At 36.9% G+C, this 19,180-nt stretch overlaps 1 protein-coding gene across 1 annotated transcript; it reads left to right on the top strand.

The window, feature by feature from the left end:
* The first annotated feature begins 2,157 nt into the window (after positions 1-2,157).
* LOC131670156 (uncharacterized) lies at positions 2,158-18,634 on the top strand. The gene is made up of 4 exons (XM_058945543.1): positions 2,158-2,842; positions 17,381-17,535; positions 17,614-17,910; positions 18,248-18,634. Exons 1-4 carry the CDS (start codon positions 2,158-2,160, stop codon positions 18,632-18,634), a joined length of 1,524 nt encoding a protein of 507 aa, XP_058801526.1.
* Positions 18,635-19,180: the final 546 nt, after the last annotated feature.

The raw sequence follows: 19,180 nt of genomic DNA, 5'->3' as shown, positions 1-19,180 counted from the left end.
GAAAAAGAAAAGGACTACAATAAAAAAGAAGAAAGAGAAGAATGGGAAAGGGGCGAAAAAGAAGAAAGAGGGGAAATAAAAGTAAAAGAGGTAGTAGAGGTGATAAAGAGAATGAAAAAGAAAAAAGCAATAGGAGAAGATGGGATTGCAAATGAAGCGTGGATGGCTGGGACTGAAAGCCTAATAAATGACCTGACAAAATGTCTAAATAGAGTATGGAACGGAGAAGGATACCCGAAGGAATGGAGAAAGGGAATAATAATACCAGTATACAAGAAAGGAAAAAAAGAAGAAGTAAGCAATTAGAGGGGTATAACGCTGATGGACACAGGATATAAGATATATGCAGAAATAGTAAGGAAAAGACTAGATAGAGAGATAGAAGAAAAAGGAATACTAAGCGATACGCAAATGGGATTCAGACTAAAAAGAGGAACAACAGATGCAATATATGTGCTAAAAACGGCAATAGGAAAAGAAATCAGGGAAAAAGGTGGGAAATTGTTTGTCTTCTTCGCTGATATGAAAGCAGCGTTTGACAGGATAAGAAGAAAGAAGATATGGGAAATAATGAAGGAAAAAGAAATAGATAAAAGGATCAGAAGAAGCATAGAAGAAATATACAAGGAAACAGGATGCAGAATAAAAATTAGAGGAGAGATAATAGGGGAATTCGACACAGAAAAGGGAGTAAGGCAAGGGTGCCCGCTGAGCACCACGCTATTTAATCTTGCCTTTGCGGAGTTAGAAGAGAAAATGAGTAAAATTCAGGAAGGAGGAGTGGTAATAGGAAGAAAGAAAATTTGGACGATAGGATACGCGGATGATATAGTAATGATGGCAAAAAATGAAAATGGGATGAAAGAGATGCTGAAAAAACTAAGGATATTCTTAGAGGAAAGAGGGTTGGAATTAAACGTAGAAAAGTTAAAAATGATGAAATGTAAGAAAGGAGGAGGAAGAGGAAAGGAAGAAAGTTTTGAGTGGATAGGAAAGAAAATTGAAATGGTAAAAGAATATAACTATCTGGGATACATAATAAACAATAATAATGGGAATAAGAGACATATAAAGAAAACAGAAGGTAAAATAAATATGGGACTAGGAAAAGTATGGGGGTTGGGAGAAAGATTATTCAAAGAAAATTGGAAGCTAAGGATGATGTTATTTGACGCGTTAGTGAAAAGCGTGATAATGTATGGAGCAGAAATATGGGGGTGGAAAAGATACGAGGAAATAGAAAGACTACAAATGAAATATATAAAATGGGTACTGGGTTTGGACAGAAACACACCGAGTTATCTGATAAAATGGGAAACAGGAAGAAAAGAAATAAAAGAAAAAGCAATGGAGAGAGCGATGAGATATGAAAATAAAATTAAAGAAGAGGGGGATGGAACAATAAAGAAAGAAGCATGGAGAGAAATGAAGAGAAACGAAAGGAAAAGAGAAGAAAGAAATGAAAAAAAAGGAGAGAGAGAAGAAAGACTAGGGGAAAGTAAAAAATACAGAGAGAGAGAAGAAGGAGACGATGAGAGAGAAGAGTTCTGGGAAGAAGTAAGAGAAGAATTGAGGAAAAAAGAAGAAAAAAAAATGGAAGATAAGTTGGAAGAATCAAGATATATAAGAGAGTGGAAGGGGATAAAGGAAGAAATGAAGAAGTGTAGACTAAAAGAAATACAAAATGAAGGGAAAATAAGAGGCCTACAAATAAGAGAAAGGTTTAGGTTAGGGAACGAGACAAGAGGGAGTAGATACTGGGAAAAAGAAGAAAATAAGAAATGTAGAATGTGCCAAAAAGAAGAGGAAAATTGGAAACACATAGTAGAAAAATGCGAAATGACAAGAAAAGAAGGAGAAAAGTGGGAAGAAATAATAGTTGGGAGCAAAGAAAAAATAGCATGGATGAAGGAACTAAAGTGGAAAAGAAGAAGAAAAGAAGAAGAAAAAGAGAAAGAAAAAGAAAAGTGAAAAGAGAGAAGAAAGAAATTGGTAAGAGAGAATGGTAGTAAGCATGAGTGAAAGCAGAGGGAGCGGAGGATATCGCAGAAAAGGTGTAAAAGCTCTAATACGGACAGGTGAGAAGACCGGCTAGATAAGAAAGAAATTAAAAGAAAATTCATAGAGTAAAGAAGGCAAAAGAAAAGATTAACGAAAATGGATGAAATTGAAAGGAAAATAACGAAGATAGAAAGAGACGGAAGAGTAGAAAAAGAAGACCTGGAAGAATGGATGGAAATAGAAAGAAAAAGAAGAAGGGATGTGAAAAACAAGGTAAAAGAGTTGGAAAGAGAGGCTAGGAACCAGGAAATAAGACTAAGAACAATTGAGGAAAACCTAAAAGAAAGCGGAAAAGAAAGAGATGAGAAAGGAGCAGAAGAGGAAGTAGAGAGAAAAAAAGAGAAAAACAAAAGAAAAAAAAGGAAAATGGAAAGTGAGAGTGACGAATCACCAGGAGAAGAATGGGACGAGTGGAAAAAAAGAATACTGGTAGTGAAAAAGGGACCAAAATGGGAAGAAGGTGCAAAAATAGAAGAATGGTTTGAAAATGTTCATAAAGTGAAAGTGAATCACGTAATGGAATTGGGAGAAAGGCTGAAAGTAGAGTTTAATAGCAGAGAACACAGAGACAAGATATGGGACTTGGAAAGAGAAATATATAGAGAAGGAAAAATGAGCTTAGACGAGTGGCTGTCCTTTGAAGAAAGAAAAGAGAGGGACAAAATGGTAAGGGTAGCAAAGAAGGTCCTCAGTGCTTGCCAGGAAGCAGGAGTAGTAATGGACATCGTGGTAGAAAACAGAAGGATGATTATAAATGGGAGGACTTACAGAAAGAGGGGAGGTAAGTATAGGAGGGAAAGAGAAAGAAAGAGGATGGGATAGAAGATGGAATGAAAGAGTGAGAAGAAGACGAAAAAGGGAAGGCAAATGGAAAAGAAGATGAGAAGGAAATACAAAATACACTAACACAAACAAAAACACAATCACACACATATACAACATAATCACACAAAACACAAGAAAAAAAAAAAAAGAAACAAGGCACGTCACACAATAATAATGAAATGTACTTTGTAAGAAACTAAAGTTGTAACATTTAAGTTGAATAAATTTATATATATATATTGCTGAACTATCGTAACTGATATATATGTATAAAAAAATTCCTTTTGAATTTTTCAGAGGCGGCTGTTATTAATAATGCTGATTGAAAGACGTTGATGATCGAGGTAGATGAATTTAGAAGTATTTAATTTAGAAGAAAAAGTTAAGTTAATTATAAGAAAAAGCTAGTTCCTATTTTTATTTTTGTATTTAGATTTTTTGTATTTAGAAGTTTTTCGTTTGTATTTAAAAGTTTTTCTTTGTATTTAGAAGTTTTTCGTTTGTATTTAAAAGTTTTTCTTTGTATTTAGAAGTTTTTCGTTTGTATTTAAAAGTTCTTCTTTGTATTTGGAAGTTTTTGTATTTGGACATATGGAATGCAAAGCAAGAGAGGGAGTGTTAAAATCAGCTTGCTCGGCATTTCATATGTATGCGCATGCGCGCGCTTTGTGGGAACGTGTGTGTGCTGTGTCTTCAAGCTAAGGCCTGCGAGCCGCCGATTCTTTATACAAGCTAGGAGCTCACTTCTTCTGAAATCGCTTGGCAGTGCGTAGCAATAAAACACCTCTTTTCCTATTGCAACTCATGTGTACTTTTAATATCCTCCGCCTATATTACAACATTAATTGAAATATAATTTTTCAAATACAAATCTTTTAATAATTTTAAATAAATCTAGTTTATGCAAACTTTTTTTTTAATTTCGACTAAATTGTAGATAAGTCGTTAAATCGCAAATATATAATACCATTGTATATGTATATTTAATATAGAGATCTGACTTGATTGTTTTTCGTATACCTATAAAACATGAAAAATTGTAGAAATACAATAATTTAATGGAAATTCAATTACATGAAATGAATGACAATAATATCATATAGTACAATTTTTTAAGCCTACAATAGTTAAAAATAAATTTTACTGCGTCTTCGGACGTTTTTCGATTATTATTTTTGGTATATATAGTGATAGAAAATGATAAAGAATATTTGACAAATTAGCATTAATATCTTTTTCAACCCTTTCATTCGACATTATTTTGGATTATAATTTTTACCATTTCAAATAGGCGAAAGTTTTTCGCTCAAACAAGCTTTCAGATGTTTCTCTTTAAACACACACACATGTTCATATACCATTTCCATTGTTTTAAATATATTTTTCTTATACAACATCACTGCAACATTCGTTTATCTATACATATACGAATAATATCATCATATCGTATAACAAAAAAGTACATCTCAAATAAACGTCACATTATTAAAAATAATTTTTAGTAGCTCTAGAAAAATATAAAAATAAAGTGATTTTTTGTATCGATCAAAGGGACTGTCAACACAGCTTGTTGATGCGTTAGTTTTACTTACTTTAATTTCAAATGCAATGAACTTATATTTTGAAGAATGTGATATATGTTTCTAACAGGCGATATTTTTCATTTTTTCGAATAATACCATAGTGTTATTATTTTTTTCAGCATTCATGTAAAAAGAGCTAAAGGTTAATTTTTGTGGCACGCATTTCAGTTAAGGATAAGTATATCAAATTGATGATAAAAATGCCCCGGTAAACTCTTCAAATGTTCACGGACGTTTTCCATCATTTTATAATTTAAATAGGTATAGGAAAAAATGGTGGAAGTCTATGCTAACTTTTTAAAAAATATTATCTTCAAAAAATTTTATTTGTATGTGCTTCATAATTTAAACACAGAATTAATAAATATGTGTTATTTGCATTTTCAATTTAGTTTTACGTATATATATGCTTCCAATATTCTGCATCAAGACAATCGTATGCGATCTATGTGATACCTAAATTGATTGAAAACAAATACCTTCTGAAAGGCATTATAACACTTCTCTTATGTCTATATATTTTATTTACACTTATCTGATAAAATATATAAATTTTACGGTCAGATAATAATTAGCTAAGTGGTAGTTATCGATATGTAAATAATTTTAGGCTAGAGTGCTTGCAATAAATTGGAGAATTTTTTGCTATTTCAAATAAATTCTAATTCCATTTCAATGACAATTCTAATTATTGTAACATAATTAACGTTTATAAACTAGTATTGTAACGGGGTGGTTATCCTACAAAATGAGAAATTCATTAACGCAGAAACTCCCACGATGTAGAGCTAACCGCCGCTCCGTTAAACACGTATAGTTATACGTATATTCGCCTTTACGTTTGATGATTTCGTTTCAGTATCTTCTCTCCAACCGAGTTAAACTCACCATAAGTCACTTGACTTGTGACACTCAATCTATCTTCAGTATGAATGACTAATCCGCCTAATCCCCTAGACGAAATCGGATTAAGACTTAAGCCTTTATAGATCTATTAAGCTAATAGAAAACGAATGGACGTAAGCCACAAATAAAATTAACAAAGTTTAATTAATAAAAAATACAGTCATTTATGGGCCGAAAGACTAACGCACGCAAATAGGATTCATAATTATTAATTATAATTGGGTGAGAAAAAGAGAGAGAGAGAGAGAGAGAATTCGAAAATTGCCGAAAAATCTAACGCTCGGCGCGAATACAAAAATTACGCTCGCGATTAATAAAATACTTTCGAAAGTATTTTGTCGCGAAATAATAAAGGAAGGTGCACCTACCCTGCGGTGCATTTACGGTGATCAGCCGTAATTGTTGAAAATCAACGGTCGATGCTTCTCGAATTGATCAGCTGCGCTGCCTCGCTCTTAAATTTACTGCTATTTGCTGCTGCTGCAATGCTGCTGCTGCTGCTTCCTCGTACACTAACGCACGTATCAAATTCCCAAGGAAACATTCGTTAAAACACAACGAAACACAGTGGAAAATATTCGGCGGTACTTTCGCGAAAGCAGCAGAGGCTTAACTGAATATTCAAACGTTCGAACGCCCTTTCTCTCTGTCTTACTAGGGAACCACTCCAACCCCCGCCACCGATTTTTCTGCAATTGAGATATGATATAGTTCGTCAAAAAATCAAAGACCCGTAATTTTTTTTATCGGCGGAAAAAGCTATCTAAGGGATGAAACCCACCCCCCAAAAAACAGCCCCAAAAGCAGCTCTATAACAATATCTTTAGTTGTAATGAATATTTTTTTATGAAACAAAAAAACACAAGATACTTATAAAAAAAGTAAAAGACACACATTAATTTGATCCCGGGCGTTGCAACCCCTACGTTATATATAGGAAAAACTGTATTTTTAAATGTGTTTTTACCTTACAAAATCAAAAATTTATGTTAGAAAAATTTAAAAAATGATATTCTAGTGAAAAATGATAAAAAAAAATTTACGTGTTTCGGGGTTTTCCTATTATCTATTATTTCGAGGACGAACTACCACTTAATGTTATGACGCTCTATGACGCTCAAAAACGACAAACACATGTATACTTTTGTTCTGCCGAAGAAACTATTTAGAGGCTGAAAGCTACCCCCGAAAGTTACCCCTCAACACCATTTTATAGCGAAATTATCCTATTTTATGCACAATTTTCGACGAAACAAACTCTAAAAAATTCTTTTAAAAATTTCAGCTAAACATATAGATTTCGTCTACAGGATTTGCAATCCCCTAAGTTGCCTCAAAGAAAAGCTGTGTTTTCAAATATTTTCTTGCAAAATTTTTTCAAAAGAAATGAAGTTTATGAAATTCCGTTTAAAATCTAACACAAAAGTATACAGTATCCGACACGAAGGGCTGTTACCCCTTCATTGGAGAGTAAACTGAGCATTCATATGTTGCCCTGATCTCCTACCACGCCGAACACAATTTCCTTAACCCTCCAGCTGGTTACCTTGCCACGCTATAACCCGTAATCCCTACACCTCAATTTCATCAATACTCGAGACATTACCCTGCCACGATGTAACTCCAAACCCTTAACACTAAGTTCCTTAACCCTCGAGCTTGTTGCCGTGCCAAATTGGAACCCGTAACTCCTACACCCGAATTTCATCAATCCTCGAGCTGGTTACCCTGCCACGCTGTTACCACGAACTCCTACGTTACAATTTCATCAATTCTCGAGCTAGTTACCCTGCCACGCTTTATCCCCAAACTCCTACACCCGAATTTCATCAATCCTCGAGCTGGTTACCCTGCCAAGCTGTAACCCCAAATTCTCAACCCCAATTTCCTTAACTCTTGACCAGGTTATCCTGAAACGCTGTAATCCCGAACACCTACACCCTAATTTCATCAACCCTCGACTTGGTTACCCTGCCACGCTCTAACTCCGAAGTCCTACTCCCAATTTTCATCAACTCTCGAGCTGGTAACCGTGCCACACTCTAACCCCGAACTCCGACAACTAAATTTCATCAATTCTCAAGCTGGTTAACCTGCCACGCTGTAACGCCAAACTCTTATCCCCATTTTCCTCAACCCTAGACCTGGTTACCCTGCCACGCTCTAACCACAAACTCCTACACCCGAATCTCACCAATCCTCGAGCTGGTTACCCTGCCAGGCTGTAACCCTAAATTACCAACCCCAATTTCCTTAACTCTTGACCAGGTTATTCTGACACGCTGTAATCCCGAACACCTATACCCGAATGTCATCAAGCCTCGAACTACTACAAACGAATTTCATCATTCCTCGAGCTGGTACACCTGCCACCACTGTAATCTCAATATCAGATGAAATGACGAATTGATATAACGTAAATATAACATAAAAATAAAATAAATTTAACGTTATCTTCTACAATTATTTCGCCTATGTCCTTTTCTTCAGAGATATTACAAATATGTCGAAATTGGGATTATGAATAACAAAGAACCGGGTTTCGGTCTAGAAAATTGGAAAGGGCAGGGTAATCAGCTCGAGGGTTGATGAAATTCGGGCGTACGAGTTCAGAGTTAGAGCGTGGCAGGGTAACCAGCTCGAGGGTTAAGGAAATTGGGGTGTAGGAGTTCAGGGTTAGAGCGTGGCAGGGTAATCATATCAAGGGTTGATGAAATTCGGGCGTACGAGTTCAGAGTTAGAGCGTGGCAGGGTAACCAGCTCGAGGGTTAAGGAAATTGGGGTGTAGGAGTTCAGGGTTAGAGCGTGGCAGGGTAATCATATCAAGGGTTGATGAAATTGGGGTGTAGGTGTTCAGGGTTAGAGCGTGGTAGGGAAACCAGCTCGAGGGTTAAGGAAATTGGGGTGTAGGAGTTACGGGATATAGCGTGTCAGGGTAACTAGTTCAAGGTTTAAGGAAATTGGGTTCAGGGTGGTAGGGGATCAGGGTAACGAATGAATGCTCTGTTCACTCTCCAATGAAGGGGTAGCAGTACCTGGTGACGGATACTGTATACTTTTGTGTTAGATTTAAAACGGAATTTCATAAACTTCATTTCTTCTCTAAAAATTTTGCAAGAAAATATTTGAAAACATAGCTTTTTCATTCAGACGACTTGGGGGGTTGCAACCCCTGTAGACGAAATCCATATATTTATTTGAAATTAAAAAAAAAAATTTTTTAGAGTTTGTTTCGTGGAAAACTGTGCATAAAATACGAAAATTTCGCTATAAAATGGTGTTGAGGGGTAACTTTCAGGGGTAGCTTTCACCCTCTAAATAGTTTATTCGGCAGAACAAAAATATACATGTGTTTGGCTTTTTTGAGCGTTATAGAACATGAAATAACCAGCATAATCTGCGATTTGCAACTGCGTATATTGTATTAATAACATTAAGGGGTAGTTTACCCTCGCAATAAAAGATAATAGGAAATCTCCGAATCACGTCAATTTTGTTTTATCATTTTCTACTAGAATATCATTTTTTAAATTTTTTTAACATAACTTTTTGATTTTGTAAGGTAAAAATACACTGAAAAATATAGTTTTTCTTCTATACAACGTAGGGGTTGCAACGCCCGGGGATCAAATTAATGTGTGTCTGTTACTTTTTGTATAAGTATCTTCTGTTTTTTTGTTTCATAAAAAAATATTCATTACAACTAAAGATATTGCTATAGAACTGCTTTTGGAGCTGTTTTTTTAGGGCGGGTTTCATCCGTTAGATAGCTTTTTCCGCCGATAAAAGAAAATACGGGTCTTTTATTTTTTTAACAACTATAACAAATCTCAATTGCAGAAAAATCGGAGGCGGAGGGTTGGGGTGGCTCCCTAATTTGTCGTTCGAACTAACATCGCGAGTAGACGAATCGCGAACGGATCGATTAATCGAATCAACTAGCGTTGCAGTATATAATGAGTGAATTTATCTAAGACAAACTCTTTCTGAAATGTATTCTACGCATTTCTTAACTTCACTTTTTTTTGTCACAGATCATATGTCATTTGGAATATTAAAATAATTAATTGAATTGACGAAGTCGAAAATAAATAAATAACCTCTTGTATAAGTGCATTATAAATTTGTATTTTACGAAGATAGATCATTGTTGTGACAACATTAAAATGCATAACATTATCATGCAATTATATACTAACAGGTGTTAAAGTGTCTATTTTGAACGCTCAAATAATATAGAACGTTAGGTTTATTCTATATAAAAAAGTAAGAGATCGAAGTTACGAGATACATAAAATCTAAAGATACAATAAAAATAAAGTAATAATGAAAAAAAATTCATCTCTAGGATTCAAACCGGCGATCCTAACAATTCAAAGCAGAAACCTTAGCCTCTCGGCTAACGTGCTTACATCACTGTATAAATCTCAAAAGTTATATTTAAGTTGTCGAGAGGGGCTTGTAAATAAGTTTATTGTTATAATATTTGGGGTTTGAGTCTCTTGATAGCTAGCTCATCATTTATGTCAACTCAAATCATATCGTAATCATAATTAAGCCCAGTTTTGAAATATAATTTCATATACGTGGTTGCATGTCAGTTAACAGAGAACGGTAGATAAAATCAACCTGCTACGCAGTACGAATGGCTTTCGCTAGAGGAGTCTGACGCTAGCTAGTGTCAGCTTTTCCGATGAGCGAGTCTGGTGATCTTCATCGGTAGAAACGCGTCCCAGTTTTCTGTTGGCCGGCCATATCAGTTGGGTCTCCTTTTCTCTTACTCCCTGTTATTTTTGAAAGTATCTTGAAGGACTGTTTCGTATTGTTAAGTTTTTTGAAATACTATATTGTTTAATTTTTTTCTTGATCGTAAGTTTTTTAAGAGTTATGATTATTTGTGTAATATCATTTATTATTGAAGATGTTGATTGCTTTGTATCGATACATAACGTGAATAGTAATTTTTTTGAGTCTAGTTACTTGACTTCTATTTCATTTGGTCCTAAATTATTATTAACAGATATAGTTTTATTAGATACTATGTCATTAGTTTTTTCGTTAAGTAGTTTCAAATCAGTGTGTAGATTGTCGATAAAAATGACGTCTTTCCTGGATTCAACAGGCATTTGTAAAAATAATGTTATTGTTTTCATGTAGTACATTTGTCTTTATTGTTTCCTACTGTTTTACGAGTATTATCTTTAACAATTTTTTTAAATTTTGTGTTGTCCTTTAGTTTTTCTGTATCTGTTTGTTCTTTGATTTTTTTGCTTTCTGAGCTCTACGAGTAGTTAGGATATTCACTTTGCCATTTGGTATTCGGTTTCTTGATAGAGTGTCTACATTAGTATTACTATTTCCTGGTTTATATATTATATTGTGACGGTCCAGTCTGATTTGCCTTTTCTCCCACTACAAAATAGTAACTCGTCCTACACAAGAAAACTGATGAAAAGCGGTACTTGAGCGAAGGCGCTCTTCTCATATACATGTAAATGTGTTAGGGCAATTCGGCGAAAACAAGACCATATAAGGAGCATGACGTCACCAGCGTGGGAAAATTATTGTTTACAATGCAAAATCGACAATTGCAAAGTTTTTTCTAATGAACAAAAGCATTTTTCAGTCAATTTTTATGCGCTAATCTCGAACATTAAGTTATTATAGTCATTAAATATGTATTTGTTAGTTTTAAACAAAATAAAGACTCAGCTATTTGCTGAGACTGATTTCATTATTCAGTGGTTAGTCTGCTAATTCCTTTTCCTTACGATAATTTAAGCGCTCAACTCATAAGACCTTCTCTCTTATGAGAAAAAAGTGGCCTCAGACTATCTCCTCTCTGAAATTAATAATTGCCTAGAAATTAAATTGAATATTTGTTGCGGCGCTGTCGGGCTTCTTCTCGATAGATGCAATAATACTCAATGGTATTTTAAATGGCTCATCAAAACAGCGAATACTGTGTTCACTATTCGGTGCTTGTAGAAATATCAATACTTATAAAGCATTCACGTGTTAACTTTTTGCTTACTCTCGGAAAGACGATTATAAATAAAACAATTAGAGTCCGAACTATTTACTTTAGTAACGTAAGATAGAATAAAACGTTACAATATTATAATCATAATTTAGCAATTTTAGTCTCCACTTTTGTACTCTTGTGTTGTTATTGGCTGATCTAAATGATAGCAGTGGTTTATGATCACAAACAATTGTAAATTTATTTCAAATTTACTTCTTTCTCATAGGTATAGTATTGTTTTTCTACTGGTTTTAGCACTCTTGAAGTAAACGTGATTGTTTTATTTTCTCCTATTTCATCTTGAGATAGTATGCATTCTAACGCTAAATTTCATGCGTCTATAGTAATTATAAACGGTTTTTTTATATCTGGGAATTATAAAATTGGGGCTGTAAAGAGTGCCTTTTTCTAGTTGTCAAATGCTGTTTTTCTTTCATTATTCCAGATGAGTTTGTTATATTTATGAAGCAATTCTATTAAAGGTTTAGCTTTCTATGTGAAATTAATTATAAAATGTCTATAGTAGCCCGTTAGTCCTAAAAATTCTCTGATATATTTTATGTTACGAGGTGTTGGGAATTCTTCAATCACTTCTATTTTCTTAGGGTCTATTTTAATGTCTTTTTCATTTATAATGTGACCTGTGAATTCTACTTCTCTTTGGAAGAATTTACATTTGCTCGTTTCTAATTTTAATCCGGCTTTTATAAGGTTTTCAGCAACCATTTTAAATCTTTCATTATGTTCTTTAACTGAGTTGGAGACTATAATTTGTAATGCGGTACATTACAAGGCTTTGCCTGAGAGTGCTGCATTATTTGCAACACCTCAGGAAATTCAATCCCGTCCCTTGCCGTCCAGTAACCAGCCGTATAATGGGAACCTAGACGCGCCCTAATACAAGCACTCATTGTTTTCTATATCCGTACACCGACACCGGAGAAATCAACAAAACAAGTTAACGAACGTGATCCGACGGATGCTCGAAAAATGGAGTGCACTACATGAAATAAGAGGGCGCACGCACACACACACTCACGACCACGTGTTGCCGACCGGAGAGAAAACACGGAAAACTTAACTGGGAAAAGCAGCGGAAATTCATGTTGATGACACATGCAGGTCCGTTACACTGCCAGACACTAGCACTGACACCCGGAGAACGCTGGCACACCTGGGGCGAGCAGAAAATCGCCGATGAAGCGGCAGCCGGCAATCAGCTGTGTCAGGCTGCTGCACACTATTGGCGACATCCTGAACGTCACACTCACATAACTGCTGCTGACCACTAGTGCCACCCGGAGACACACACACACCACAAAAATTGAAAAGGGAGCGTCCCAGGAGGCACTCCAAAGACCGGTACCGAAACACGAGGTGCACGTGTGAGAGAGCGGGCGGCCATTTTGAAGCGCCGAGTTAGACTAAACATGAGCGAGCGAGACAGACTGAGCGAGAGTGAGCGAGACAGACTGAGCGAGAGCGAGCGAGACAGACTAAGCGAGAGCGAGCGAGACAGAATAAACGAGAGCGAGCGAGATTGACCATATGAAGCGAGCGAACTGATAAGTACTATAGAATTAAATGTAAATGCGATGATGAGGGCGTTACGAATAAAACGACTTTAATTTTTTTATTATTCACAATTAATTTAAAGTTGTAATTTAATTATGAAAAATGGAAAATACATAAGTAGGGAAATTTGTATGCGATCAACACAACCCTTTTTATGTAATGATAAACGACAACCATTCCGACAAATTAAATTGATAAATTGACTGACAAAATTCGAACTTCTGATGAAACTCGCTGGTGACGTCACGATCAATGAGCGAATTAGAATAAAATTTGATTTCCGTCCGCATCGAAAAATAAATAAGAGTAGGGATAGATCTTTCCCATCGATCAATGCTAACCGACTTAGTGGAGGGTGAGAGAGGGTAAATAGCGACGAAAGTAGGAGATAAAATAAGGGCACTGTATATATTTACATACACTTTCTATATTTACATACTGACCAATGATGAAATATTTGGAGGGCGCTACCGATATCCGAATTAGCATATCGGCCAATAATAGGTTTTCTTCTCGGAAAGAGGAGAGGAAGAGATCGCGAAAAGCCGATTCTCGTCCATTTTGCCGCTATTCTTCAAGCTGGAAAGAGTAATCTGTGCCAGACTTCTTCCGTTCCAATTTTCGTTCACAGAATCTTCAGTAGAAAATCGTAAGTAGGTAAAGTGCCACTCAGTAGTAGTAATTGCGGAGTGCGGGCGTGAATTTCTCGGTCTAATAGGTTGTCGTGACGCGTGGATACGTCGACGCTGATATACTTTAGTGCTTCAAGTGATTCGCGCTGACCATTCCGCCATTTCTCTGAATTGACGGGAGTAGCAAAGAGTGACTGAAAGAAAATCAGTGATTTAGATAATTTGTGCTAACCTTTCGTTATCTCCCCGAAAAAACGTGAGTGTTAGAATTGAGTGTACAGAAAATCAATGTTTAGATAATTCGCGCTGACCATTCGCCGTTATTCTAATTTAACGTGAGAGTTAGAGTTAGGCGAAAAGAAGATTAGTACTTAAATTCATTCGCGCTGACCATTCGCTTTTATTCAGATTAAACGTGAGTGATTAGATTAATCGGAAGAAAGTTAGTGCTTGAGTTAGGTCGCGTTGACCATTTGCCCGTTTATTAGAATTTAACCTGAGTGATAAATCTAATCGGAAAGTATATTAGTGCTTCAACTACGTCGCGCTGACCATTTCGCCATTTTCTTTTAGTTGAAGATCAAACAAACAGAATTTTAGTCTTAGTTAAGTCGCGCTGACCTTTGCCGTTTCTTTCAAATTTGTCGAAATTGTTAGGAGGGAGTAATAGGATTTAGATAGTGGACTAGGGGATCACGGTTTCTAAGGCAGGAATCAACAGTATAGACCGTCACAGATATAACTCGCTGGGACGTGTGGATCCGTATCACTGCGTATAGGGTCGTGTCGAGCTATACTGATCATTCGCTTATTAGACCACTTATATATACTATATATAGTATGTAGGTTGAAATGAATACAATTAAGAGTGATCAATTTTTGATAATTTTGCGCCTTGTTACCCTCCCTTCCTTGCATGCTGATTATTTTCAGCCGCGGACGGTTATAATCGAGAAACACTGGTTCGCAAGTTTCGGTCCCAACGATAGGTAACATACGCGCGAATTCGAACGTATCTCCGACCCGAGGTAAAGCGTCACAACCTGAGCTGCCGGCATTTTACGGACGAGAGAACGACAGGAAACCAAATTGTTGGACATTAACGGCCTGAATTAGAAGAAATCGCGGGTCAACGTATACCTGCCCACACTGCGCAGTCCCATTGAGAACAAACGGGAATACGTCGCTATACCTAGGTCCCATCCCCGACAATCGCGCTAATCACACACGGCGGTCTGACGCCCTAATAAATAATCGGGGATAAAGAGCCAATCAGGCCTTGTGGCGGAAGAGCTTCGAGAGTGCGGCTAAGACCCCCCCAAATTCCCCGCCACAAGTAGCGCCCAACATTAGATTTTGTGTATAGTTACTGACCGGAAATTTGCGAATTAGTTCTGACTACCCTATTATTATCGCTATATATATTGATAATTATTTTATATACATGTTTATTATATGTAATTAATTATTTATTATATGCATGTTTATATGTTATTTCGGAATAACTATTTAATAAGATTATTTTTAGCATATTTTCTGACCATCAGTATAATATTACTGATAATTAGTAATTTTTCTGACCATCAGTACAAGATACTGATAATTAGTATTTCTGACCAGAAGTATTGAAGATAACCAGTATATTATTATAAATAAATTCGGATATTATATAAGCTCTGACCGATCCTGCATAATTTTTTGAAAGTCAGATCCGAGAATCCAAAACCCTGGCTATAAATTGCAAACTTACAACGGATTAAAGATTCGACTGTTTCAAGTGCTGACAGTTCAGACTTTGACAGTGCGAATACGTCGCCGCAGACTCTGACAGTTTGGGGTCTGACGTGAAATTTTATTTCAAATTGCGACGGTTCAAGTTTATTTGGGTTTGTGTATAGCTCGGATTTCGACACCAAATTCTGACAGTTCAGATTTTGGGGAGGTGTCGGATTTTGACTGCTTCCAGATTGTGACGGTATACGTCTTATTAGCGCTAACGGCCCAACCGTGCGGCTGTCAGCGAGGGCAGCACCTACCGGTTGGGGAAAATGTGACGAGGTAATTCGGCACGCGACGGGACAGAACGCGCGCGTATGAAAATGAGGCAGTCGAGTATCAGCTATTGATTTCGCCTGAGAGGAGTCGAAGATGAGCACCCGGTTGCTAAGCTGTGCAAGATGGGATAGTTGATAGTTCCCGAGCTTTCCCGAGTACCGAGACGAGCTGATCCAAGTGGAGAATTAGCTACCGATACACAAGCCGCAAAAATCGAAGCCCGCAGTCTGATTGTCCGAACGCAGCGCAGATATTAGTTGATTGTTGTTGCCGAGCTGTCCGGAGTGTCGACCTGAGCCAGCAAAAGCAGTGCCATCTCATGCGGAGTCAAGTGTGTGTGTGAGGTGTTTCGCCATCGAGGGCGAAACCGTGTGCGCGCGAATTCGCGATCCGCGACAAAGAACTGAAAGACTTTGCCTGAACACGCTGTGTGCTACGTTTCTCTTGCTGCCGAACAATCGTCATTAAGGTAAGCTGGCCAGCTTAATTTCGCGACCGCGATAGCAATACTAGTAACTAATTTGCCGTGCTCGACGAAAAGTGTGCATGTAATAGCTCTGCGGACAAAGAGCGGCGAGCGATCCGACACTGCATGTTGTTGTCGTGCGCGCCACTGTAAACATAAACACGCGGGCCTAATGCGCTGTATAGTTAGAGGAAATAAAAGATTCCGTCTATGATATTAACCTTATTTACGCCGTACTGATTTCATTTTCGTAGATAGTTGGTTGACTGACACTCGTTCCCTCCTGCTCTCCGGCTTTTGTGCTTGAATATTCGAATAATCCCGCGCGCTCTTATATGCGATCGTGCGCATTAAATAAAAGACGATAGCAACCCCGTTACAATATTGATATCTATTAATTTAACACTTTGAACTTAGCTTTGGAAACTGGAAAACTCAGATTTTTGGTAGGAGCGGACAGACAATAAATAAATTTATAAAGCACACTGACACTAGATAAATCAAGTTAGTCCAAATGGTTATTGTTAATGATGACATTCCAGCCAGTGCCACAATTAAACTGCCATTATCAAATGCTGACCTACTACACATATTAAAGAAAATTAAAACAGTCCGAGAAGTAGCAAATAGAATAGCTGACAACACTGAGGAGGAAATTCGTAATGAATTACGTTAAGGAGGATGGCGAATATCGAATGACGATAATATAGACCGATTAGAGCTACTGAGATGGGTAATTCGAGAACAAAGACTCTCAGCTAATCCATCCGTGACTTGCAGCCAAAGAATAGAAACTTTTCCACCGTTTACAAGAACGTTATGGAATGAAGAGCATAAAACTGACTTTAACAAAACCGCCAACCAGTCTCCAAAAACAAATACGACAGATGCAACGTCAACAGCAGATGAAGAGTTAGAAACATACGAGTGACACACAACAGATACAAATCAATTAATTGATTTACCACTCGACGTAGATATTGTTCGTCGACAAGCTACGCCATCAAAATAACTCCACACAACTTCGCCGACATTAACATGGAATCAGACCAATGAAGCGGAACAAGGTAATACCAATAGATAAAAAACCAGGAATAGAGAAACGGAAATAGCACAAATCATTTCAGATGACAACTATTCCCGAGCTCAGGCACCACGTTCGCCGTCATACAACAGACCTAGCAAAACGCGTACTAGACAGTCAAATTGGTTCGACAGCAACTTTGAATCACCGTCATAAATTGAACGAAAGACACACAGGCGATCGAAACCACTACTAAAGAAGCGAGTAACCTGGGCGTAACCAGGAAAATTCGCGGTCCGTCAAATATTGACCAGAACGGATACAGACCAGACTTCGCCACAGTCAAGCCGACCAGAGCTAAGCTTGCGGCGATAGATGAGCCTGTAAAAAGGAACAGATGAGACAATATAAACAAGACGAGTTTAGACAAGAATTACACTCTTGCTGCAAAATCCTCAAAGGACACTACAGAGATAAACAGAGCTCAACCAGTTCGACATACGAGTATGAAACAGTATTTGAACGAAAAAGAATTTCTCGACGACGTTGAGAAAGACATGGGAACCCATAATCAACAAAGGAAAATAGAACTACCAGACAGAATGAGTGAGGAACATAAAGTAAAAAGAAATACAAGAGTAAGAGAACCTCACAGAAGTTATTCTCGTCGACCATCTAGCTCCTTCAGCTCATCAAGGGAAACTCATAGTGATAAGGATAACCACAGACGAGCTAAACAATCAGAAAGGAGAAGACGCGTAAATAAATATTCAGACTCGTACAGTGAAGACGATATATCTGACGACAGGTTACTCTAGAGCGTCACAACGATCAGACCACTTAGACGGTAGTCAGTCACGAAATATCCGTCGACATAGAAAAAACAAAAGATATCATCTTTATCATCGGAAAGCGAATCTGACATTGAACAATGGAATAGACGTCCAAAACACCGAGTAAACTATCGCTCTCGATCACGGTCACGGTCGCCATCCAGATACAGAAATAAACATACAGGCTACCATTATTCTCGTGAACAATGGCAAGAACCGACCCGATACTACTCTGACACTGAAAGCTCGGACTCATCAATAGTTGGGCTTCCCACCAGTTAAACAAGAACGAACCTGGACAAATCAAGACAAAATACCGAAAATAAATAACAATCAGACTAATGTCAGAAATAATAACCGGGACCAACAGACCCATGGGTACAGGCAAGATCAACGAGTACCAGTATCAAATAGCGTGGAAACAAGATGGAATTTACCTTCACTGATACCGTTTCAGAACAATCAGACAGAAACAAATAATACAGTGAATAGTAATAATCAGAAGACAGACAAAACAGAGAGCCATGCAAATGCTGCCAAGGTGATCATAATTACAGACAATGCCCAAAGAATCCTTGTTTCTTCTGTTACCAGTCAGGTCATTATGCAGCATCTTGCCCGAAAAAGGAAACTTTATTTCCAAGAATAGGACCGAAAATAAGACAGACGCACTGTCAAGTTTGTAAAAATACACTGCCGGTCAGTCACTTTTACCCCCCCCCCCCTCGAGCAAAATTGCTTGAACTTGAAAGTTTCATATTTTTGATCAGAATCAACGCACAGAGACGAGCGGGAGCTCATTTGGAAGCTCTTTTCAAGAGTTTTCGAATAGTATGCATCGCAAAATTTATGAAATCGGGTTTCTAATTTTTTCAATCGAATATTCATCAATGAAAATTCTGAAATTTTCAGTCTTTGATAACTTGCCAATTCTAGGGAAAAAATCCCACAAAAATTTTGAGCATAGCATTTTCTTCGTTTTTCCAAACCCTATCCAAATCACTTGTCAAAAAATGTTGTCCATCAAATATGACCCTTGTGTGAGAAATTTTCTTGAAAATTGACACGTTTTTTCAACTTTTTATAACTTTGTAAATAAAAATCCTAGAAAAAAGTGTACATAAAAAAAAATATATCTTTTTTCACGTAGAATACTGTAAAATTTTTTAGATTAAAAAAAAATATTTTTGTTATT

The sequence above is a fragment of the Phymastichus coffea genome, unplaced genomic scaffold, assembly GCF_024137745.1.
Source record: "Phymastichus coffea isolate CEN01 unplaced genomic scaffold, Cenicafe_Pcof_1.1 PCOF00102, whole genome shotgun sequence".
NCBI classification, from domain to species: domain Eukaryota; kingdom Metazoa; phylum Arthropoda; class Insecta; order Hymenoptera; family Eulophidae; genus Phymastichus; species Phymastichus coffea.
The sequence above is the reverse complement of the archived record's forward strand: the minus strand, read 5'-3'. Positions and strand labels throughout refer to the sequence as shown.